We start from the raw sequence: 27,109 nt of genomic DNA, 5'->3' as shown, positions 1-27,109 counted from the left end.
TGCATTAAGAATTTGCAGATAAAGGAACCACTAGGTGGCAGTGATCACAGTGTACTGATGTGGGATTTACTTAAAGATGAAACTACCATCGGGGTAAAGGGAAGGGTTTTTGCTTTCGTAAAGGTGACTACTGTGGTCTCAGAGAGTTTTTTTAAATTCTATACAGTGGGACCAACTGATGATGTTACTAACAGCAAATTCTAAATGGGAAGCATTCAATAAATTAATCTTGGAAGCTACTAGGCTTTTCATACCAACTAAGATATACTCTTCAAGGTTTAGGCCTAAATGGATGTCATATGACCTAATGAGACTAGCGGCAAAAAAGAAAAATGCATGGGATGCAAATAAATTATCAGGAAACATATACCTATAGCAGATATAAGATAGTCTGTAATCAAGTCACAAAGGACGTTAGGCAAGCAAAGGCAGATTACGAGAAATCTTTGGCAAACAATTCAAAGAAAAACAGCAAAGAGTTCTTTACTTATGTAAACTCTAGAAGGAAGGGGATTAATCAGATTGGTCCACTTGATATCGACAGTTCGATTGTTGATGAACCTGCAGAAGTAGTTCACAAACTGAATTGAGTATTTTGCATCTACGTTCATACATCAGGAGATCTGTAGGGAAGTGGAGACCAGAAGCTTATCAAACTCTGGGAGCAAAGTGGAGGAGAAATTGTTGAAATTGAACAAAAGAAAGGCACCTGGGATAGATGGGATCTATCAAGTAATATAAAAGGAAGCAGCAAAGGAAGAAAGCAAACCCTTAGCCATAATTATGAAAGCTTCCTTGGATTCAGGGATTTCCCCAAAGACTGGAGATGTATAAATGTGTCCCCAATTCACAAAGGGGGATTGAAGGGGGATGCGAGTAATTAAAGACCTGTTAGTCTAACTTCTGTTCCAGGGAAAATAATGGAGTCACTGGTTAAGGAAGCGATGCAGGATCTAGACATGACTGCAGTTATTATGTTATTTGTTATTTGGTTTTTAGGAGCATTAGCAACTAAGGCCATATTGCTCCGGGATATGCGGTGGTCATTCCCTGACCTTTCCGCATCCTCCGTATTTGGTGGTGACGGGCTCGAACCCCGGTCTAATCAAGAAGCGTGTGCTACGTACTGCTGCTCCTTCCCACCTGGCTACGGAGGCACCTACTGCAGTTATAGTTCAGACACAAGCATGGGTTTGTTAAGGAGAAGTTCTGTCTGACAAATTTGATTGGATACTATGATATGGTCACAAGGGAACTGGATGCAATGAATAATCATGATATCTTTTACTTGGATTTTAAGAAAGTTTTTGACTGTGGAAAATGGAAGACTACTGTTCAAACTGGAATAGTATGGCATTAAGGACAAGTTGCTACAATGGATAAAAGAATGGTCGAGTGGGAAAAGACAGAGTGGCTAACAATGGACACTGCCCTTCGTGGACTAATGTTATTAGTGGTGTCCCCCAGGGTTCGGTGTTCGGCCCGTTTTTGGTATTTATCAATGATATTGACAAAGGTATGTCAGGGTTAATGTAAGTTTTCAGACGATGTGAAGGTTGGCAGGGTTGTTAATGACACTAATGACAGTAAGCTGCTGCAACAGAATCTAGAAAAGTTGAGCAGATGGGCTGAGAGGTGGCAACTGAAGTTTAATATTGACAAATGTAAAGAGTGCTTATGGGAAGCAGTAACCCCAGAGTAATATATCAACTGTGTGATACTACACTGACAGTTGAAGAGTGAAAAGGACCTGGGGGGGTAATTGTGCAGGCAGATATGAAGTTTTCTGGGCAGTGCAGACAGGCTGCAAGAGTGTCTCATGGTGTCTTGTAAACAATGTTCAGGAATTCTGCTAGCAGGGATAAGGGGGTGATTGTCCCCTTGTATAAGGCAATGGTAGGCCACCTTGAGTACTGTATAATGGCCTTGAGGCCTCATTTTAGGAAGGATGTAAAGCTGGCTGCTGGAACAAGTACAGAGAAGGGTAATGAGATTGGTGAGTGAAAAAAAAAAAAAGGGTTGGTGTTACCAAGAAAGCTTAAGTTTGGCAAATTGCAACTTCTGGAGATTAGACATCTGCGAGGTGAGCTAATTGAGGTGAATAAAGCCTCAATTCAAATTGAGGAAAGACAATTGTAGATGTGCGGAGCGCAGTGGGAAACCACAGGGGGGGCCTGATCCTAATACTATGCACACTATGTAGATGTGCGGAAATTTGCCTTTAGCCAGTGGGTGGTTGATAGTTGGAACAAACTTCCATTTGTTGTAGTGAAGGTCAAGAACATAAATAAGTTCAAGGCAGAACTAGACAAACATTTGGAGTGATTGGATGGGTGAAATGGGAAGTGTTTTTTTTTTGGCTGCTATATACGCTTGCTTTCTTGCATCATATGCTTCTACTAATGCTAATCATGTAATTAAAACTGAAAATAAGTATCATGAAAAATGAAGTCATGTGGCCAAAGAAGGTAACAGAATAATGATAAGTACAGGACAAGATGGATTGTCACCCAATTCTGACTGTGATTACATAGTACAGAAGAGAAAATGAAAGCTCAACTATAATCTTAATCACTCATTTTTATTTATATTTAAATATTATTTATTCTGTAAATACTTTTTATTTTCATTATGAATGTCATTTCACATGTCATCTGAAAATAAATTTGTTTTCCTTTAAAGAAATCTCTATTTAATCTTTAATGCATAAAATTTGTAAGTTCTATAATTTGTAAGTTCTGATAACTTCATATTGAAAAAAGAAAATTGCCAACTGTGCTTAAATAACCTCTCCACAGTCTGGTAGAGTTCATTTATTACTGAAAGAGCAAGGCTACATTTCAGTTGTCAAGCTATAAAAAACATTTTTTGTGTATAAAGGACCAACATGATCTACTGAAGTCATAGGAAGATTGTGTTCTACAAAAATGTATGAAAAAGATGCTACTTGTGAACATCCATATTAGCATTTATAATTTTGAGTTTTGTATCTTTTTTGTTTCTTAGTGATGGAAAACCTTTGCATATTTGTTTTCTCCTTGACACTTTACACTGCAAACATGTTTACATGCTTAAAGTTTCCAGTAATATTTTTAGCACATGATAAATTAATACTGGATTTTACATGAACTTTAAAAAGCAAACCTACTTCCTTTTTCTTAATCGGAAATACAGTGGAACACACCAGCATGTTCATCTCCAAACTCTTGGATATAATACTTCTTTTTGTTTTGCTGCTGGCTCATTTATTTTTGAAGTAATACAACTGTTTATGAGCATAAAAATACTCTTAGAAAATATCACCTGATAACATATAATTTAATAACAATTTTTAGAGCAGTAAGTGGCAAAAGATTGCTTTGAATGAAAAATATTACTTTCTGCACCTATAAAATTGGAAGGTTCCCCCTTTCTCACAGTAGTGTCTGACACCTGATACATTTGGGAAGAACAATAGTTTTAGAAAGGAAATCAATCCTTAGGTAAGGGGACAACATTTCCCCTCAACTAAGGATTGATTTTACCTAAAATTATATTATCAGGTGATTGTACATGTTAATACACCAACATAAATGGCATCAATCATTTTAGCAATGTAAACAGTCGCAAAACAATCATACCACTGCAGGGGAAGTCAGAGAGAGAGAAACAAACAAACAGATGATTTCATATAGTTGCTGAAAATCAGGTGGGTTTTGGCAATGTGTGGGGAAGAATTTATAGTTTTACCACTGAATATGAGATAAAATTACTCAAAATTAATATTATTTTAATTGCAACAATGGGCTTAACAATGACACATTTCTGTTGTCTCAGTAAATGTTACCCAAGTGGATATGTGGTATATCTACATGTCAATTAATGTATCTTTAAAAAATAAAAATAATAAACCAAACGACTGTTCTTCATTATTTTAACATTTTAATTTTTTATATTAAAATATTTTGAATTTTTTTTTTTTTTTTTATAAAGTTGGTTACATTTAAAAAAGTAGCACTTATGGCAAATGGCATTGGTATACTGCATACAGCAACAGAAATGGATCTGATTTTTATGGTCATACTTCTCAAATTTTAAAAAAAGAATATTATTGTGAAGAAATAAGTTCACATGGCTGTCATAGCAGCAGATATGGAGTTTACTTTTTTTAGATCAGGTAGAAAAGTAGACATACTAGAAAACCGCAAAAAGATAAACGAATATCATAAATATGGAAAAATAGCATATATGATGCACACTCATTTGTTTTTGCAGCCCCCACCACAAAAAAACTCATTTAATACTATTTATTTGGCCATGCTTGAGTGGCTAAGGGTTCTGGTTATTCACAGATCTCCATCTTAATAAAGCCTTGCAATAATTATCCAATTTTCACATCTGCTGTACTAGACTTTTTACTACAGCAGATGTAATTTGTCATTGTTTTATTAAATGATCCATGCATGGCACTGTTTTATTAAACGATCCATGAAAATTATAAAGAATGGCAATAAGCTGCACTCCAACGTCATTCAAAGTTTAACATAACCATTTCCTGATGTTTTCTTCAATTCCTCATCTCTGCTGCAGCCTCCTGACAAAATATCTCTTCCCAGTTGTTTATATATTCTGGGATTCTTTGATTACCATTCTCTGTACATGATCTCTTCATCTTTTTCTATAATTTTGTGTGTTCAATTATTAGTTTTTTCCCTTTAGTTCTTTCCATTATGTCCGCATTTTTTTTTTTTTTTTTTTTGTCAAATCTGACATAACCAGCAGTTCTAGTAAATGACATCCCTGCAGCTTTTCTTTTTCTTCTTTCTCACACATAGTCCAAGCTTCAATTCCATACATAAGTAATGGTCCAAGTATTGTTTGGTAAATTCCTATTCTTGTATGTATTTTTATAAGAAAAGGTCTAAAAACTTGATTTTTGATCCCTAGTTTTCTGTTGTAGTTTGTTATCTTGAAGTTTGTCTTTCCCCCTCCTCATATGTTAAGTGGTCCCAATATATTTAAGATTATTAACTTCTCTAGGATTTGGTTTTCCATGCAGATTTTGCTCCTTATGAGCTCTTTACTTTGGAAAACAATTACTTTGATTTTTCACCTAGTGATAATCTGAGATATCACACATTCACCATTATTTCCCCTTTTTATATATTAGGCCTAACATAGCTGAGTGGTCAGGAGTAGGAGTGCAGTAGCATGTGCTGTTAGAGTGAATCAGGGTTCAAGCCCGTGACTACGAAATATGATTAACATTTGCATTGATGATTTATTGAAAACTCCACTGACCTGGTGATCGTGCTGGAGTATGAACAAGAACATGTTTTTTTTTTTACAAGTAATGGCATGTTTCAATGTTGTTCTTCAGAAAATAACTTTTAAATAACATTACCATTATGATGATAATAATGTATTAAAAGATGAAATGCACCAGGCATAATTTCTTATGGGTTTAGGTAATTAACTTATATAATATCAGTGTAGATACACCATAGTTTACCCATAAATTTGAACTATGTATATGTAGTGTAAAGGCATCATTTTAATTGTATCTCATATTGTGGGTGCTTTCACAATGAGATAGCTGGTCAATACCAGCTACTTCAAATAAATAACGCTTCTCTAGTAGAGAAGACTACTGTTATTTATTTTCAGTGGATATCATCACCCAGATGATCGTTTTGAAGCTAGTGGGCTTCATCATCATGTTACACTACATATGTATCATGTTACACTACATATTACACTACATACGTAGTTCAAATTTATGGGAAAACTATGGTGTATCTACACTGAAATTATGATACTACACCTTCCTGCCCAAGGTCCAGATTTTAGTATTTGAGGTCTACTACTTGAGAAATACATAAAACTCATTCTAAAAACCATATTAAAAAAACACAATACTCTACTTAAATTTGGGCATTATGAGCAATTTTATTGACAATTTCACAACTTAACAATGATCTCCAAGAGGTTTTTGAAATTCCATCAAAACTGGGGGGAAAAAATGGCTGTGTTAATGGGCTTGTTTTTTACAATTTTTTTATTTCAAATTTCATCAATCTGCCTAAAATTTATAGAGACTAGTATTGTTTTTCTTCTTGGAATTTCAAGTTTCATTTCACTTATATTACATTTCCATACTTAAACTTTTGTATGGCCTTTTCTGTGAGAGTGATAGAATTCAAGATTTTTATCATTTCAACTTTTTACCTAATACAAGACAATGACTTCCAATCTCAAATCCTCTATATACTATTGTATCTTCAATTCGTTAAGATCAATTTCTATAATGAACTTTTTAAATAGAGTCAATTATACCTTTCTTGTTTTCATTATGCTCTCAACATAAAAACTTATGATTATCTTTATGTTCAAATACTGCACTCATGGTTCACACAAAATGCTGACATCTTTTTATCATCACTGTTAAATTTATCTTTCTCTTCTAATTCTCCTAAAATTTTGCTATAGATATAATTTCTCATTTCCTACTCTGATTTTTAAATCTCCAACTATTACTATTCTTTCTTTGTCAGTGGTTCTACTGTCTTTTTCTCACAAGAACTCTTCTATTTGATCTTTCTTCTTGAGCCTTCAATGACTGTATTTACAAACAAATTTCATTACTCAGATTTCCACTTGGAATTTTGCCCATAAAATTCTTCTAGACAATGTCTCAAAGCCAATAAAACTTTGTTACACACTAGTAATAAAGTTTGATTGGCAGTAAGTTATTTCAAAAATAAATCAATTTATAATATTGTTTAATTTAGTTCTTGTTCTAGTAACACTTTTGATGCTGGTGTCTTGGTTTCCTCAAAACCACAGTAATGACCTTATTGACCAAAAAGACATCCCACAGCTGGCAAGAGCAATGATTGCTTTGCCCTACCATAATGAAAAGGTTTCAGCCTATAAGTAATCTAATGTATAATAATAATATTGGCCATATAATGCACGGAAGCCTCAGGCTTTTGCTGCACTGGCAAAAAAAAAAAAACCACCAACCAAGTAGACAAGATAAGAAATTATATGCTTTTCTCCTCACACAGGTGTAAGTATCCAGTTGGGCTTTGAATTTATTCAAACTGTCAGCCTCAACTACCTGTGAAGGCAACTTGTTCCAGCTATCAATGACTCGCTGGCTAAAAGAAAATTTTGTTCTTCAAAGTTCTTCAAAGACTTTCTTAGAAGGCATGGATTAATTCAGTTAGACAGCCAATGACCTTTCAGTAATCTCAAGTTTGATAACTATAAGCATTTTTTCTAGATTTTTCTTATGTAAGAAAGAAGAAAAACTATAGTTAAATAATTAAATCTTCCATTATAATTGGGGAAGGATGTTATGTGCTGATTGTCTTGATCCCTTGAGTATCCCAACAATGTGCAGTAGGGATCGAGACACTTGGCAAGCAGGCAGCTTGGGAAAAGGACTTGGGACAAGCAGGGGTAGGGGACATTGCTGGAACAAACTTCCATCTGCCGTTGTGGAAGTTGATAGGTTAAATAAATTTAAGGAGGAACTGGACAGGCATTTGGAGTGAATGGTGTGATTTTTTTTTTTGGCTGATGCTGCATAAGCTCATACACTTGCTTTCTTGCATCACATGCCACTACTACTACTACAACAGCCAATATATGGTCTGATGATAGGTATTGGCAAGGTTCTCGAAATATCACCTTAATGTATAGGACTTTAGTTATTAACTGAATAAACTATTTTAATATTCATGTGCTATAAGAGTGGCCATTACTGAAAATATATAAATCTTCCATATTTCCATCTTTATGTATCTAACTAACATCAGCAAACAGTGCCACTTAGCTTTCTCATGTCAAATTTAATATTTCATATTTCTCTCTCTCTCTCTCGTATACATCCGATTTATGTATGGGTTCTTGACATTTGACATTAGCAATAAGCATACCACATCACTCACCTTCGTATCAGAATAAGAACAGCAGCACACAATGGAATAACCAAAATTGCAACGATGGGTCCAACAATCCACAGAACTCCAGCTTCTTCTGCATTACTATCAATTTGCGATATATCAGGACGGTCGGTCTTATCCCAAATTCCCACAACAGGATGACCTGGTGCTGCAGACATGTCTAAACTAAGACCATCTGAGAAAGGACTACTAGTGTATAAGCTCTAAGAAAAATAATAATAACTTAAATATGAAATAATTTTAAATTAAGCAACTTACAATCAATAACTATGGACAGATTATAATAAAACAGCTTGTTACTATTATAAATAAGTTGATATTAAAATTATAAAAATTATTTTAATATAGGCTTCTCCATTCAATTTTAATTTATTTCAGTTTATTTTGTTTTATTGTGTATAACATTTTGCATATAGACTTAATTAAAGCAGAGGGTTAGGCTCAACACTAGTTTTTAATTTAATGAAAATTAAAGTTCATTGCATGTCGGGCATAGCCACTCCCAGGAGCACGTTGCCCACTTATTAAGAAGCTTGCTCAAGAAGAATTTCAGATATGACTCATACCAGATTAAAATGGTCTGTTAAATTTTATCAAACTAATTTTTTTTAATAAGAGGGCTTGAATAAAAATTTAACAAAAGGCTTGTGTGAGTGCAAGCTTCCTCTAGAACACTTTCTGTGCATAGTTATCAGTAAACTGGATCTGCTGCATAAGTGTACCAATCTCATATTCTGGAGATATTTCACCAAGAGTTGCCTTGGTATTGGCACTGCTTCAATAAAGAAGTATGCTACTTTTTATTTAAAGTGTACGCTACTACTCAAACCCAGATTTTAATTTTGGGATAAGAACAAACTCCATATCTCAAAAAAAAAAAATAAAATAAATAAAAATAAAAAATAAAAAAAATAATAAAAAAAGCCAAAGACCTCTGATAGAGAGAGAGAGAGAGAGAGAGAGAGAGAGAGAGAGAGAGAGAGAGAGAGAGAGAGAGAGAGAGAGAGAGAGAGAGAGAGAGATCAAGAAGAGTAGAAGGGAATCACCATGAAAGAGAAGAATGATGATATCCAGCTCAGGACCCTGGGTGTGCCAAGCCCATACTCACCAGATGTGAGCCCCCGGGGTTAACATATATATACACCAATGAGCCAAAACATTATGATCAGAGAGTCGGGACACAGTATAAAAACCACCTGATACTGAGCTCCGTTAATCAGTGTTACTCTTGTTCTTCAAGTGGGAAAGGCAGCGGACTTAAATGAATTTGACAAATTGTAATGGTCAGATGGCTGGGTCAGGGTATATTAGAAACAGCACGGCTGGTGGGGTGCCCATGGGTCAGCCGTGGTTAGTACCTATCGAAAGTGGTAAGAGGAGGGAAAACCCATGAACTCCTGGCGAGGTATTGGACGACCGTGGCTCATTTATGCTTGAGGTGAGCAAAGGCTCTCCTGGATGGTACATGGCAATAGAAGGGCGACTGTGGTGCAACTCACTTGTACATTGAACCCTGGTGAAAAAGGGGCTGCGTAGCCACAGGCCACTCCAAGTGCCCATGCTAACCATGGTTCACCAGCGACAGCGCCTACAATGGGCATGCAAACATCAAAACTGGACTTCCAGTGATTGGAAGAAGGTCATCTGGTTCGAGGAATCATGTTTCCTGTTGCACCACGTGGACAGCCAGGTACGTGTGCATCTTTTACCTTGGGTATTGATGGTGCCTGGATGCACCGTGGGACAAAAAAAAGCCAGAAGCAGCAGTGTCATGCTTTGGGCAATGTTCTGCTGGGATACCCTGGGTCCAGTCATCCATGTGCTGAGCACTCTGATGTCTACCACCTACCTCAACATCATTGCTGACCAGGTACACCCTTTTGTGGCAACGGTCTTCCCCTCTGGCAGAGTCGTCTTTCAACAGGATAATGCATTAACAGAGGCATTTGATGCAAGAAAGCAAGCATATGCACCATCAGCCAAAAAAAAAAAAACACCACTTCCACTTCACCCCTCTGTTCGTTCGAAATACCTGTCCAGCTGAGCCTTAAACTTATTTGGGCTATCAACTTACACAACAATGGATAGAAGTCTGTTCCACCAACCAACCACCCGCTGGCTAAAGGTAAATTTCCACACGTCTATCCTGCATCTGTCTTTCCTCAATTTGAATTTATGCCCTCTCAGGTGATTATTCTGAGCAAGAGGAAGAATCCCATCAGCATTGAGCATGCTCGAACCATTCAAGGCTTTATACACGTGTATCAGATCACATCGCTTATGCCTAGTCTCCAGACACTGTAATTTGCAAAACTTAAGCCTTTCTTTGTAAGAGCATCCCTTTGTTCCATTCACTAATCTTGTTGCCCTTCTCTGTACTCGTTCCAGCAGCTCTACATCCTTCTTGAAATGGGGCCTCCAGACCTGTATACAGTACTCTAGGTGTGGCCTGACCATTGCCTTATACAAGGGAATAATTACCTCCTTATCCCTGCTAGAAAAATTCCTATATATCACTGACAATACACCATGAGCTACTCTTGCAGCCCATCTGCACTGCTCAGAGAACTTCATATCTGCCTGCACAACCATCCCCAGGTCCCTTTCATTCTCTACCACTGTCAGTGTAGTACCACAGAGCTGATATGTTGCTCTGGGGTTGCTGTTTCCCATATGCAGTACTTTATATTTGTCAATGTTAAACTTCATTTGCCACCTCTCAGCCCATCTGCTCAACCTTTCCAGATCCTGTTGCAGCAGCATAGTGTCAGTAGTGTCCTTGACAACCCTGCCAACCTTCGTATCGTCTGAAAACTTGGACATTAAGCTTGATATACCATCATCAATATCATTTATAAATACAGAAAACAATAACGGACCTAAAACTGAACCCTGAAGGACTCCACTGATAACATTAGTCCAGGATGAGCAGTGTCCATTGATTATCACTCACTGTCTTCTCCCCCTCAACCACCCTTTTATCCATAGCAGCAATTTGCCTCCAATGCCACACTGCTCCAATTTGTACAGCAGTCTTCCATGTGCAACAGTATCAAAAGCTTTTCTAAAATCCAAGTATATAATATCAAAGTTATTCCCTGCATCCAGTTTTTTTTTGTGACTGCATCATAGTATCCAATCAAATTGATCAGGCAAGACTTTCCCTTAACAAAACCATGCTGTGTCCGAGCTATAACTGAAGTCTTGTCTAGATGATCCTGCAATGCTTCTTTAACCAGTGCCTCCATTAATTTCCCTGGAACAGAAGTTAAACTAACAGGTCTATAATTACTTGTGTCAGCCTTTGATCCTTCTTTGTGAATTGGGGTCATATTTTCACATCTCCAGTCCATGGGTACCTCCCCTGAGTCCAAGGAAGCTCTCATAATTATGGCTAAGGGTTTGCTTACTTCCTTTGCTGCCTCCTTTAATATAACTGGATATATCCTATCCACCCCAGGTGCCTTTTCTTGTGTTTATCTTCTACAATTTCTCCTCCACTTTACTCTCAGTTATTACAAGATTCTCTAGCTTACTGCCAGAGTTGAATACACCTCTGGCATTCCCCTCGCTGAATAACTCCTCATGTGTGAATGTCGATGCAATTAGTTTGTTAGCTACCTGAGCAAGATCATCAACAGTTCACCCATCGATATCAAGTGGACCAATCTGATTCATCCCCTTCCTTCTAGAGTTTACATAAGTAAAGAACTCTTTGCTGTTTTTCTTTGCATCCCTCGCCAAAGATTTCTCGTAATCTGCCTTCGCCTGCCTAACCTCCTTTGTAACTTGGTTACAGATCAACTTGTATCTATCATAGGCTTCTGTGTCACGTGTTAATCTGTATGCATCCCATGCATTTTTCTTCTCTGCCATATGTCTCATTAGTTCATCTGATATCCATTTAGGCCTAAACCTTGAACAATATTTCTTAGTTGGTATGTAAACCCTAGTAGCTTCCAAGATAAGTTCTTTGAATGCTTCCCATTTTGAATTTGCTGTTGGTAACATCATCAGTTGGTCCCAATGTATAGAATTTAAATATTGTCTCAGTCCATCGTAGTCGCCATTACGAAAGCAATAACCCTTCCCTTTACCCCTAATGGTAGTTACCTCTTTGAGTAAATCCCACTTCAGCACACTGTGATCACTGCCACCTAGTGGTTCATTTATCTGCAGATTCTTAATGCATGAAGAATCACTACTGATAATCAAATCAAGAGTATTACTCCCTCTAGTTGCCTCCCGAACATGCTGATGTAGAAAACAATCATCCAATAAATCCACAAAAGCTTTGCTAGTGTGTGAGTGACCAGGCCCCAAATTCCAGTCAATATCTGGGAAATTAAAATCCCCCATTATAAGACTCTCTGATTTACTGGCTCACTATTTCCCTGTACACTTTCTTATTATACTCATCAGAGTCATTAGGCCTATAGCACACTCCTACTCTCAATTTTGATCTCCCAATGCTTATGTCACACCAAACTTACTCGACGCTGCACTGTCCATCGATGTCGACTGGCGTCACTTCCTTGGATTTTATGTGTTTCTTAACTAATAGCATAACCCCTTCTCCCTTCCTATCCTGTCTATCCTTTCTGTAGACGTTGTACTCCCCAAATTCCAGTTCTGCATTCCTTATATCTGTGTGACACCACGTCTCTGATATCCCAATAATATCTGCCTTTGATGTTTTGAGCAGTACCTAAATTCATCAAATTTATTTACTAAACTCCTAGCATTGGTGTACCTGTAAGTATACATGCACCTGTTTCTATTCTTAGCTACCCTAACACAACCCATGTGTTTACTTGTACCGCAATGACTCCCAGCAGTCTCTGAAATATCCTGCATCTTGTTTTTCAGGCTTCTCTTTGTTCCAATAGAAGCAGTGCAAGAAGGGGCACTCACATCTGGTGAGTATGGGCTTGGCACACACCCAGGGTCCTGAGCTGGATATCATCATTCTTCTCTTTCTTGGTGATTCCTTTCTACTCTCTCTCTCTCTCTCTCTCTCTCTCTCTCTCTCTCTCTCTCTCAAGGTAACTCGGGAATTTTTTTATTTTTTTTTGGCTGGTGCAGCATAAGCCTCAGGCTTCCTTGCACTATATAGTTATAATAATCTCTTTCACCTCTGCCAGTGGCTACTGTTAATCTATTAGTCTTTGTCTACCCACAAGCTAGCAGTTTTCCGACCCACCTAACACTGCCTCGATAGCATCAGCAAATATTCTTGCACCCTTTCTATTTAAGTGTAACCCATCCCTGTAGAAGCAGTCTCTCCTGTTAACAAGTACAGTCCAGGCTGAAAAAAATTCTACCCCTTGAGCCTTGCACAATCTTTCCAGGGCCGAATTGATCGACAAGGCTCTCATCATATACTCCCTCCTATCGGTGTCTGGGTAGAATTGCAGACACTTTCAAATTCAACCCTAATTCATGGCTTTTTTTCAACAGTGACCTGTACTTGTTAAATAATTCTGGATTGTTCGAGACTGGTTCGCAGAACATGAGGAAGACTTCCAGGTATTGTCCTGGCCTCCAAATTCCACAGACAGCAATCCCAATGAGCATCTGTGGTTTGTGTTGGAACAGCAACTCCGATCTGCGGAATCTCAACCACGGATCTTACAGGAGTTAAAGGATCTGCTAGTTACGTGTTGGTACCAGATACCACAAGACACATTTAGAAATCTTGTAGCATCCATGCCTCGCCCGGGATACAAGCTATTTTGGCTGCATGATGAGTACCAATATCATATTAGGTAGGTGATCAATGTTTTGGCTCATTGGTGTATATAAGGTGTAGCTATTAAATAATAAGACTGATGCAATAAAATAAATATAATGAAATACTTCGCACCTTATAAGTTATCTCCTTCAAAATAATTGCCTTTGGCTTGTATACATTGTTCCATATGTTTCTTCCAAGCACAGAAACATTTCTGGAAGCCATTTTCTGTAAGGCCTTTTAACGCTTCGGTAATTTTTTAATGAAGGTCTTCAATGGACTGAAAATGGATTTCCTTAAGTACACTTTAATTTTAGGGAAGAGGAAAAAAGTCTAGATCTTGGGCTAGATCTGGTGAGTTGGGTGCATGTTCACATGCAGGTATTTGTTTTTTTGGCCAGAAACTGGCAAACAGAATACATGTGTACTGGAGCATTGTTTTGATGGAGCATCAAGCTATTCTTCCACAATTCAGGTCTCTTCCTTCAAATTTTTTCATGTAGCCTTTTCAGAACTTCAATGTAGTATGTTTCACTGAAGTCTGATTTGGTAGGATGTACTCAGCCATAATATTCCTTTAATATTGAAGAAAACAAGATTCGTGGTTTTCATTTTTAATTTTGATATTCTTGCATTTTTTTTTTGTCTGGTGGATTGTTTTGTCTTCCATTGCATTGACTGTTTTTTTAGTTTCTGGGTCATACTGGAACAGCCAACTTTCGTTGCAAGTAATTAAAATACTCACAAAGTCACTTGTTCATTTTTTTTCAAAACATTTTCATAAACTTAGTCTTCTCATTCTTTGATCTTCATTCAAAATTTTTGGCACGATCTTGATACTCACTTTTCTCATGCCTAAATTTTCAGTTAATTTTTCTAATTGTTTCTTTGTCCATGTCTGGGACTGTGCTCATCTGGCTGCAGCATCTGCCAGATCATTTAACCTTGATCCCAAAGTGGCTTGGGACATCCAGGCAACATGTATAGTGAATGTAGATTCATAAAGAAAATATAACTTCTGTTGAATTCTGAAAAGGACTGGATGAGGATTATATCTCATCACTGATAAAGCTTGTAATGTGCTCAAAGAATCTGCATATATCATACACTTTGGATAATCATTAGCTTTAATATAATCCAAGGCTAGCTCTAGAGCATATGACTCTGCTGTGCATATACTGCTCTTGTGGGGAATCTTCTCAGATATTGTGTTATCTGAGAAGACTGCAGCAGATCCTACAGATGATTCTGACTTCAAACCATTTGGTGAAGACAGATGTGAAATCACAATAAGTAGCTCAATGGACAGTATAAGAATTATAGGTACACAGAAGGCGGAGTGTTGGCTTTTCTCCAAATTTTAATAGAAAGGTTACATGATGGTGGTTTTGCATGCCAGGGTGGAAGCAGTTGCCTTGATGACTGAGCAACATTGTCTACCATGAAGTTAAGCTCTTTAATCAGCTCTCCGACACAAATACAAAAGCAACAAGTGGCAGACTATCAGGTATTATAGAGATTTTTCCATTGTGGTTCAAAAAAGATAGTAAAAAGAAGGGTTTATCATGAAGGTAAAAAGTGTATGGCAGGGATTTAAGTTTAAAAGTATATTGTAGAGACAACTGCTTTCGTCAAAGCAACATAGGTAGTTCAGTCTTTGTCATATGGACACTGGACAGGAGATGTTTTAAATGTTCTAGTAGCAATGCGGATTGCCTGTTGGTGAACTGGATCAAGCCATAAGAGTATTCTGTTTCTAGGTGATTACACTTTGGACCCATAATCTAATTTAGAATGGACAAGTTCTTATCCATTCTAAATTAGATTAGATACAGGCAAAGAATTTTGTCTTGGGTGCTACTGGAATAAAGTTTTATCAGAACTTTAGTTCTGGTTCAAGGTGAAGGTTCCTTTTACAAAAAAAGTGTAAGCAAAATTTCTTCTGGGGAAAGAACCTAAAACCCATTAGTAACTCTTAGAAATGACCCCTGGGGAACTCCCTCCTCTTAGGAAAATGGTTGAGAGAGAGAGAGAGAGAGAGAGAGAGAGAGAGGACCCTACACAAACTTGGAATGAGTGATTTGACAAAAAACTTCTAACGAAAATTGCTAGATGATAACTAAGCCAATGATTACAGAGTTCTTTTAAAATTCCAAATCCCCAATCTTACATTTTTTCCATATCAAATAAGGCCAACATCTGATGCTCAAGTTTAAGGAAAGTATCTTGAATAGATGCTTCCTTAAATGTCAAATTAAATTGTCAAGTGTTGACCAGTTCCTTTGGAAGCTGCACTCTATTCTGGAAAGAATGTCATTAGCTTCTAAATACCATGAGGCAGGCACTGACCATCCTTTCCTGGTTTGGGGGAGACTAGCACGACTGCCTTATGCCAGGAGTCTGGAAACTGCTCTTCAAGAAGATTCCATTGTACATAGGCAATCCATAGATTCAGATGAAAGATGTTTAATCGTCTAATAATGGATGTTGTCTGGCCAGATGGCATTTGCCTGAGATACTGATACTCTCATGCCACTTTCATTTCCCACTCTGTAAAATGCTGGTTGTAGGGACCTCGTAGGGACTTAGTTACATAAATCCAATTTCAAATGCTGGTTTTCAGCTTTTTGTTTGAGGGCCAGTAACTTCAGGGGGTATGATGCATCAGCAGACACTTTAGAAAATATCTCTCCTAGAGTGTTTGCAACTGAAGTTGAATTTGCAATTGCACATTCATTGTGTTCTGGGATCGATGAAGAGTATTTGTCCTTCATTTTCTGGACTTTGTCCCAGAAGAGCTTAGGTGTTGCCATCATGCTTGCCAAAGATATGAAGCAGATCCAAGATTTCTTCTGCCTCTGACATCATGTTTGAAGCCTATCAGATTATATGTAGTAGTGAAACAATGAAATATCCCCAAAAGTTTGTTTTGTACCTTTCTTGCTGCTGTGCATTCTACCATGGTTTTGAAAATAATGGAAACTGAGCTGGTCTTCAGAATTGCAATTGCTGCTGCTTGAACATTACTTTCTGCAATATACTTAACTGCATTATTAATTTGCACAGTCAGCTCCTGGCTGACTGTACTGGCATTAAACATTGCCAGATGCTTAAAAGCTTTCCAGTCAGCGTGATCAATCTTCCACCATGGTATCTTTGATTGATGGTACAGTCTTCCATTGCAAAAGGTGGATATCACAGGAAAGTTGTCACTAATATAAATGTTTTCTCCAACTTCCCAAGCACACATAGGGAGGAGAAAAGGGGAGCAGGGAGCATACAGAGAGAGATCATTCAAAGTAAATGATCTCTCTTTATGCTCTTGTTTTATACTCTGACACGACCACCGGTCAGTGGAGTTTACAATAAATCATCAATACAAACATTAGTCATATTTAGCAGTCATGGGCTTGAACCTCAGTCCACTTAAAGAGCATGTGCTACTGCAGTCTAGCTCCTGATCACTCAGCTACGTCAGGCCTTGGCTATGTATGGGCAAGCATGTGGAAGGTGTCACAAACCACATTTAGAACAGCCAGGTCATTGTTTTTGAGATATGCTCGATATCCAACCCCATCCATGATATCAGCACTACACCTCAGTGTATTATGCACATTAAACACCCCCAATAGAAGAAAATGGGGGAGCAACTGCTGAATGATGTCATTAAGGTCATTAAACAGTGTTGTTTCCAGATGGCAAATAGATAGTGCAAATAGTTAAGAGGTACCCTACTCTATGCTAGTAGAATCAGGGGGAGAGAAAAGGGGTATGGTTACCCACAAGATGGTGACTCCTCCACTGGCAGGTCCATCCCATCTGTCTTTTCAAATAATTATACAGTTACACAGTAAGGGTCATCATTTGCTTTTAATCATGTCTCATGTAAGCAAGAGCAGGTTGGCTTATGCTTACATAAGCCAACCTGCTTACATAATATTGAATCATCATTATTTTATTGTAAACAATGGCAGTTCCACTGAATATGGCCATTATTTAGATTTAGCATTAGCATTAGTAGAGGCATATGATGCAAGAAAGCAAGCTTATTCAGCATCAGCCAAAAAAAAAAAAAAACACAACCACTACTCCCATTTCACCCCTCCGTTCGTTCGAAATACCTGTCCAGCTGAGCCTTAAATTTATTTAGGCTATCAACTTCAACAACAAGCGATGGGAGTCTATTCCACAAACCAACTGCCTGCTGGCCAAAGGCAAATTTCCGCACATCTATCCGACATCCGTCCTTCCTCAATTTGAATTTATGCCCTCTCAGGTGATTATTCTGAGCAAGAGGAAGAATCCCATCGGCATTGAGCATGCTCAAGCCATTCAAAGCCTTATACACCTCTATCAGATCACCTCGCTGATGCCTAGTCTCCAGGCTATGTAATTTGCAAAACTTAAGCCTTTCTTCGTAAGAGCAACCCTTTGTTCCATTCACTAATCTTGTTGCCCTTCTCTGTACTCGTTCGAGCAGCTCTACATCCTTCTTGAAATGAGGCCTCCAGACCTGTATACAGTACTCAAGGTGTGGCCTGACCAATCCCTTATACAAGGGAATAATCACATCCTTATCCCTGCTAGAAAAATTCCTGTATATCATTGACAAGACACCATGAGCTACTCTTGCAGCTCGTTTGCACTGCTCAGAGAACTTCATATCTGCCTGCACAATTACCCCCAGGTCCTTTTCATTCTCTACCACTGTCAGCATAGTACCACAGAGTTGATACGTTGATCTGGGGTTACTGTTTCCCATATGTAGTACTTTACATTTGTAAATGTTAAACTTCATTTGCCACCTCTCAGCCCATCTGCTCAACCTTTCCAGATCCTGTTGCAGCAGCATAGTATCAGTAGTGTCCTTAACAACCCTGCCAACCTTGGTATCGTCTGCAAACTTGGACATTAAGCCTGATACACCATCATCAATATCATTTATAAATACAGAAAACAACAATGGACCCAACACTGAACCCTGAAGAACTCCACTAATAACATTAGTCCACGTTGAGCAGTGTCCATTGATTACCACTCTCTGTCTTCTGCCAATCAACCATCCCTTTATCCATAGCAGCAATTTGCCTCCAATGCCACACTTCTCCAATTTGTGCAGCAGTCTTCCATGCGCAACAGTATCAAAAGCCTTTCTAAGATCCAAATATATAATATCAAAGTTATTCCCTGCATCCAGTTCTTTTGTGACTACATCATAGTATCCAATCAAATTGGTCAGACAAGACCTGCCCTTAACAAAACCATGCTGTGTCTGAGCTATAACTGAATTCTTGTCCAGATGATCCTGCAGTGCTTCTTTAACCAGTGCCTCCATTAATTTTCCTGGAACCGAAGTTAAACTAACAGGTCTATAATTACTTGTGTCAGCCTTTGATCCTCCTTTGTGAATTGGGGTTACATTTGCACATCTCCAGTCCATGGGTACCTCCCCTGAGTCCAAAGAAGCTCTCATAATTATGGCTAAGGGTTTGCTTACTTCCTTTGCTGCCTCCTTTAATATAACTGGATAGATCCCATCCACCCCTGGTGCCTTTTTTATGTTTATCCTCAGCAATTTCTCCTCCACTTTCCTCTCAGTTATTAGAAAATAATCTAGCTCACTGCCAATGTTTACTTCACCTACGACATTCCCCTTCCTGAATAACTCCTCATGTGTGAATGTAGATGCAAAATACTCATTTAGATTGTTAGCCACCTGAGCAGGATCCTCAACTGTTGAACCATCAACATCCAGTGGACCAATCTGATTCATCCCTTTCCTTCTTGAGTTTAAATAGGTAAAGAACTCTTTTCTGTTTTTCTTTGCGTCCTTTGCCAAGGATTTCTCATAATCTGCCTTTGCTTGCCTAATCTCCTTTGTGACTTGGTTACAGACCAACTTATATCTATCACAGGCTTCCATGTCACCCATTAATTTGTATGTATCCCATGCATTTTTCTTCTCTGCCATATGTCTCATTAGTTCATCTGACAACCATTTAGGCCTGAATCTTGAACAATATTTCTTGGTTGGTATGTAAAGCCTGGTAGCTTCCAAGATTAGTTCCTTGAATGCTTCCCATTTTGAATTTGCTGTTGGTAACATCATCAGTTGGTCCCACTGTATAGAATTTAAATACTGTCTCAGACCATCATAGTCGCCTTTACGAAAGCAAAAACCCTTCCCTTTGCCTCTGATGGTAGTTACCTCCTTGAGTAAATCCCACTTCAGCACACTGTGATCACTGCCACCCAGTGGTTCCTTTTTCTGCAGATTCCTAATGCATGAAGAATCACTACTGATAATCAGATCAAGAGTATTACTCCCTCTAGTTGCCTCCCAAACATGCTGGTGTAGAAAACAATCATCCAATAAATCCACAAAAGCCCTGCTAGTGTGTGAGTGACCAACCCACAAATTCCAGTCAATATCTGGGAAATTAAAATCCCCCATTATAAGACTCTCTGATTTACTGGCCCATTCTATTTCCCTGTACAGTATCTTATTATACTCATCAGAGTCATTAGGCCTATAGCACACTCCTACTCTCAATTTTGATTTACCTTTGCTTATGTCACACCAAACTGACTCGACACTGCCCTGTCCATCAATGTCAACTGGCTTCACTTCCTTGGATTTTATGTGTTTTTTAACTAATAGCATAACCCCTCCTCCTGTCCTGTCTATCCTTTTTATACACATTTTACTCCCCAAATTCCAGTTCTGCATTCCTTATATCTGTGTGACACCACGTCTCTGATATCCCAACAATATCTGCCTTTGATGTTTTGAGCAATACCTCAAATTCATCAAATTTATTTACTAAACTCCTAGCATTGGTGTACACGCAAGTATACCTGCACTTGTTTCTATTCTTAGCTACCCTAACACAACCCATGTGTTTACTTGTATCACAATGACTTCCAGCAGTCTCTGAAATATCCTGCATCTTGTTTTTCAGGCTTCTGCTCATTCCAATAGAAGCAGTGCAAGAATCTCTTTCACCTCTGCCAGTGGCTACTGTTAATCCATTAGTCTTTGTCTCCCCCCAAGCTAGCAGTTTTCCGACCCACCTAACACTGCCTCGATAGCATCAGCAAATATTCTTGCACCCTTTCTATTTAAGTGTATCCCATCCCTGTAGAAGCAATCTCTCCTGTTAACAAGTACATTCCAGGCTGAAAAAAATTCTACCCCTTGAGCCTTGCACAATCTTTCCAGGGCCGAATTGATCGACAAGGCTCTCATCATATACTCCCTCCTATCGTGTCTGGGCAGAATTGCAGACACTTTCAAATTTAACCCTACTTCACGGCTTTTTTTCAACAGTGACCTGTACTTGTTAAGTAATTCCGCTGGTCTCCTACTCTTAATGTCATTAGTGCCAACGTGTACAACTATATCACCTTTTGTGCCCTTAAAAGATGATATCTGCTCTACAACGTCATCAACCCTTGCCCCTGGCAGACATACCCTGGTCCTGTTCCACCTATCCTTTTTACAAAGCATGTTCCCCGTTTCCCTGACAATAGAGTCACCAACAACTACTAGTTCCTGTGGGACCAGCGCATTCTGCCTTGGGGGCTGCCTCTGTGTTGCAAGATGACCAAGTGCAAGCTCTGGCGTTGATGTGGGCAGCTGAGAGCTTAATGGGCCCCTCAATTTATTTCCTTCGAGGGCATCCACCCTGTCCTTCAAGGTCTCATATAGGCCCATAACAACGCCGAGTTGTCGCCTAATTTCCTTGCACTCCTTGCATCGTGCACACACAAAGACATCCCCCATGGCAGTATCATGTCCTGTATCCGATTGCTCCGCAAACATCAAGCAAACAGTGCATCTTAAAAGGCTGTGATTCAGAGGGCAACTGCCCCCCTCAGTTCTCCCCTGAGTCACAGCACTCCCATTAGCTTGAGCCTTTTGCTTTGCTGCTCTGGTCAGAGTCATGATTTCGATTTAAATATCAGTAAAATTACAATTTCAGAACAAAATTAAAACCCTAAACTTATATCTTAACACAGTTATAACGCTATATTTATTTTTCAGTATCGAGTGTTATCTACGAGTTCCCTTTATATAACTTCCGTATCAAGTATGTATTAATTATTTGTTACGTTTGTACTCTAAGTCGTTATATATATATAGTTAAAAGAACAATTTAATTGACAATGAAGTTTAACAAGATTAATAGATCTACTGATTAATTGACAATATTATATTATGCACTATACTATATAAAGCTAATGCTATCGAATTCCGGATATGCTGTATCGCATTTCAGTAACGAGTGTTATCTACGAAGTCCCTTTATATAACTTCCGTATCAAGTTATGTAGTAATTATTTATTTTTACTAATTATTAATGTTCCGTAACCTAAGTGGTTATATGTATAGTTAAAAGTACAATTTAATTGCCAATGAAGTTCGACAAGATTAATAGATTTACTGATTAATTTTCACGTAACAATGGCGGCTGTTTATGAACGGTAAACACGTGTATTTGATACCCTTTCTGATACTAAGTAATACCTACAAACCTCTATCTAAGCTACTTTAACTTTAAGTACCGTAAATAGGAATATAAAGCTACTCTAGAAATAAGTTAATATGTCAATTTAAACTAATAAAGCAGAAAATAAATCAGAAAAAAACTTTCTGTTCCAGTAGCGGCAGAAAGGCACGTCCACACAGGAAACTCTCGTCCTCAAAAAACTTCTATATGGCTAAGAGCTTTACTTTCTCAATCCTGGATTTATCTGTGTTTGGAAATAGAGGGCACCAGCCTATGTCCATTTTTTATTCTTCTGCAGAGTTCCAGGACTGAGTTGTCTGTTACTCCTTAACCTCTACATCCATTATTTCTTGCATTACATGTGACTCTTCTGTTTTGTTTTTTTTTTGGCTTTTCTTTTCCACTTTATTTTGGGCATGTGGGGCAATAGGAAGTGGCAGCTGACGAATGAATGACTCTCTTAGTGGAATAGTCATCAGTTTTCATCCCAATGGAATTTTCCCTGCAAATTTCTCAATATATGCTGGCTTATTGCTGTTTATTGGCTTCCAAATAGGATATGTTCAGCTCTGCTTTGAGCATTTTTTCCCCTCCTACTGTTGGCATGCTCTTGAGTATGCAGGGTGCTCTTCTCAGCAGTTGATGCATACAGGTTTTGTAGCTGAATATCCCATAATTTCACAGTCCTTTGCTTCACATTGAGAGCATGAAAGGGCACCATGACTGGCCATTTATGAGTATTCATGTTTTTGATGTGAAGCATCTCAAGGGATTCAGTACATATGGCCTTACTGGGCAGTGCAGATATCCATCTGTGATGGAATTAGGAGACAATGGCAAAGTTGAAAGTAGGGATGATGTTTCAGTGTGTAGTAGATTCCCACCATTAGGCACAAATATTCTTTTTACAGCTATCACTCCTGTAGCTTAAGTTCAGAACAGATTTCTTCCTCAGACACTCATATTCAAATCCTGGGGGCTCACATCTGGTGAGTATGGGCTTGGCACACCCAGGGTCCTGAGCTGGATATCATCATTCTTCTCTTTTTTGGTGATTCCTTTCTGACTCTCTCTCTCTCAGGGTAACTAGGGAATTTTTCTTTTTTTTTTTTTTTTTTTTTTTGGCTGTTGCAGCATAAGCCTCAGGCTTCCTTGCACCATATAGCTAATAATAATAATAATAATAATAAGATCCCATTCAGGAATCACACCATGGGATGAATTTAGTGTCTTATGGGGAGTAACTGTAATTGAAATTTCTCCAATACAAGTGGTGGCTTGAAGAAGCTGTTGTGATGCTAATCACTTTATTTTTTTTTTTTTAATTAAAAGGTCACCAGAATGCAGCTGTTTTACTGATTTAGGAGAGCCTGCCAATCCTCCTAACTCCTTCTGTATAAAGTAAGATAACATGTTTGCTATAGGCTTCTTTGATAGTGGAGTGGATTATTAGGAAGCATGGTGTTGGTCTTGACTTCTCCTTTGTTCTGGGTCTTTTTGCCACTATGACAGCATTACTGTCAACATCATTGTTATCTGGTAGGGACTGTGTTGGGGTCCCAGAAGAAAAGTAAATTATCACAATTGATGAGTGTTTTTTTTTTTTATTTTGGTTCAGTGGCCAGGCTCTCCACCCACCACAGAGCACAAATGGATACCCACTAACCAGCAAGCAATAAATGTGCTCAGGATGGGATGCCAGGGTACCCAGACCTATACTGGCACTGCCACAAGCCTGAATCCTGTCCTTGAACCCTGAGAGTAGATGTATGGCATTGACATGGTTGACCTTTGCAGATGAGCCCACTAGCCGAATGATCCTGGACGAGCCATCCCAGGACTACCCATTTGTGAAGCAGGGGCCAAAGTGGCATGTTAAAGCTGGACACTTGAAACACTAGGATCCTCCTTTCCAAATTTCCACAGATGTTGCAGCACACAGCAAACACAACGAATACCTGAAGACCAGTAGCATCACTGGGAGGTCCCTCTCACAACGTACAGGTCTCCATGTTGAAGGGAGTCTTTGGGAGGAAATTCTTATCCCTAGAAACAATTCCTCTCAACATGACAGTAGAAGAGAGCATTGAAAATATTTCCCCTCCAGGAAAATGATTTGAATAACACCTCACATCCTTAAAGACAGTAATCAACATCTTGGTGACAGAGAGCTCACATAAGAAATTTTTTGAACTAAGTGATATTAGCCAACAAAACTGCATGCTGGATCAAATACCTTCTGATGTGTAATCAACTGAAGCATCCACTTTCCAACTGAAAACACTGTGTGAGGAGAAATATGGAGGGTACAACACCTTGAATTATGGAGAAAAGCTTATTCAAAATTGCATGCTTTGCCATTACTGATGTTATTTTTCATTGAAGAAAACAACTGCTGCATAGAAATTTAGCCTAGGGTGTTTTGTCCCAGTGACCTGAAAGTTTCTTTTTTAGGATGCATAGATATCCAGGTTTACTGAAATTTATACATAATAGTTTACCCAGTAATTAGTTTTTATCATCTCATTTTCAGTCTCACACCAGATCTAACAAATAACTTTTTTGATAGTGTTGGAAAACCACTTATGTGCATGAGTTCACCGAGAGCAGATTTCAAGAAAATAAGGATGACAGCTGAGCATATATTTCCCTTTCTTCTCTTCTATCCATAAGGGGTCTTAGTGGTGCAAACTTCGAGTGCACCCACTGTGCCATTCTTAAGAGCACCACTGTGAGCTAAAAGACAGCATTCCACATGGACAATCTGTCTTGCTCTCCACTGAAGTTGTTCATGGATGCAGTCTTATTTCATTATTAGTTCATCCGACTTTGTAATTTTGAGAATTTTGTTCATCAGAAGATGTAACATATAACAACTGTCCAAGGTATTGGCACATTCAAAAACTTGTGGTTAAGTTTATATCAAGTCATTGACCAAACATGAAAATTTTTTTAAATTTTTTCTTCGAAATTTATCATAAAATTTTTTGAATTGCTGCTAAATAAAGCATTTTTTCATATTATTCTTAGTATGTTTAGCATATTCAATAAGAAATTACTAAAAATTGAATTAAATAAATGTCATAAGTTACATGGTTCAGGTGATTGAAATGCTTAAATTAAACACAGAAGAAAAATTTGCTCCATTAAGTGCTTGAAAAATTAAATGGTTATAAATTCACCATAAAGAAAGGATATTGTTTAAAGATGAAATTTCTGAAATACAACTTTATATGTTTAAAATGACCAATGAATTCTATCACATACGAATTATGGAATAAGAAGTTGACACAGCACATTAATTAAAGCTGTGTTTAGAATGCTACGTCATCCTTTATGACCAATGAATTAATATTCATTAATCATATGGATGAAATGTCTGGATGTAAAAACCACTAATATCATTATGTTATATAAATTTAACAAATTTAGCATAAAGATTTTTATTGATCAAAGTACAAGGGCAGAAGAAAGAAGTTCTATAAAATATATGATTGAGTGAAGCCTTTGGCTTCTGATTTATTTTACTGCAATAACCACTTAATTATTCATAAACTATTAATGTAATCATTTTATGCTACATTCAACAATATTTTTTCATTTGTAAATATTTCTGTTTCGTTTTTACAGCATATACATTAATATAATAAATTCTCTTTCAATTTACTATATTAAAAGGACAGCTTAGCACACTACCCAACTTGTACTAGTAAATTCTTGCAGTCAAAGAACTTAAAGGCCATTAAAATTAAGAACAATCAAAAATTGTCCTGGATTTTAAGCTTTAAAATTCATTTTGTCCCAAATGTGGCAGTCAGCATCTGGTCACCCTACCATTACCATGTTAACTGAGGCAATGTTGTTATTCATGGCTGTTGCTAGTTAGGCAGTACAAAATTAAACTGATACCTGTTCGTATATATCCTGAAGCATTTTGTGGAACTTGTATTCTTCTTTACTGTTATGCGAGTTTTTTGTACAGGGCTGTTTAGGCCACACTGTGCATATCAATGTGATCAATGCTAAATTATCTTGATTAGGGATACAATTTTTTTTGTACACTACATACAATTTTATTTGTTTTAAAATAAAAAAAAGGCAAAATAAAAAACGTAATGTCATCTTCTATGACACAGAGGAGTGATAAGGATTCTTGCAGAGCAGATTGTAGTGAGAATTGAAAGAGGTCAGATAGTCTTTGTTGTATTCAATGAATGTGCTTTACTGCTTAACCTGCCCTTATTCAAAAGTGCAGGCTAGGCAATTTGTAGGATTTCATAAAATGAGAAGTAATAGTAATGATGCTATTTTGAAAACTTTTTTTGCTTTCTCTTTGAATTTACTGTATAAAGTGATGCCTTAAGTGCACTTCCCCTTATTAGTAAATTCTTATAGTCAAAGACCTTAAAAGGCCATGAATAAATCATATAAAATTCATAATAATAATAAAATATATATAACCTTTTGTGGTGTATCCACAACTGCACGTACAAACACCCGATATTGTATCCCATGTTGCAAACGTCGGTTGAGAAAACCAAGATACATGTGCCCATCTCCTAAGGAAAATGTTTCTGGCATAGAGCGACGAACAAACTTAGCAGCAATATAAGGCCCTGTTCTGTCAGGTGGAGTTGAAGTCAGCTGAAATATGAGAGAACTAGAGTTGTAAAATCAAAGTGAGTTTTAATGTAATACTTAAAAATGCTCAAAACAGAAGTGAATAATCTCTTATTCACTGTTGCCATTTTTGACTCCACAAAAATCAAAACTTTCCTGGCACTCTGATTCCCTAATTAACACTATATGGTCTTTTTTTTTCTTTTTTTTTTTTTAAGCGAGGAGGTTTGTTTGTTTGTTATTTGGTTTTTAGGAGCATTAGCAACTAAGGCCATATTGCTCCAGGGATA

At 37.7% G+C, this 27,109-nt stretch overlaps 1 protein-coding gene across 12 annotated transcripts in view; it reads right to left on the bottom strand.

Annotated features, from left to right (window-relative positions):
* The window catches only part of LOC150091249 (tyrosine-protein phosphatase Lar-like), a 1,641,114-nt gene that overhangs the window by 216,837 nt on the left and 1,397,168 nt on the right, over positions 1–27,109 (bottom strand). For all 12 annotated transcript variants that reach the window (XM_090374921.1, XM_090374965.1, XM_090374991.1 and 9 more), the window contains 2 exons: positions 26,661–26,843; positions 7,938–8,155 (listed from right to left, as the gene is read on the bottom strand). In XM_090374921.1, the coding sequence (XP_090231047.1) occupies positions 7,938–8,155; positions 26,661–26,843 (401 nt within the window). The remainder of the gene's footprint in view (positions 1–7,937; positions 8,156–26,660; positions 26,844–27,109) is intronic.

The sequence above is a fragment of the Mastigoproctus giganteus genome, chromosome 1 (genome assembly GCF_048544385.1).
Source record: "Mastigoproctus giganteus isolate SK-2022 chromosome 1, ASM4854438v1, whole genome shotgun sequence".
Classification (NCBI taxonomy): domain Eukaryota; kingdom Metazoa; phylum Arthropoda; class Arachnida; order Uropygi; family Thelyphonidae; genus Mastigoproctus; species Mastigoproctus giganteus.
This window is presented reverse-complemented; position numbering and strand designations above follow the sequence as displayed.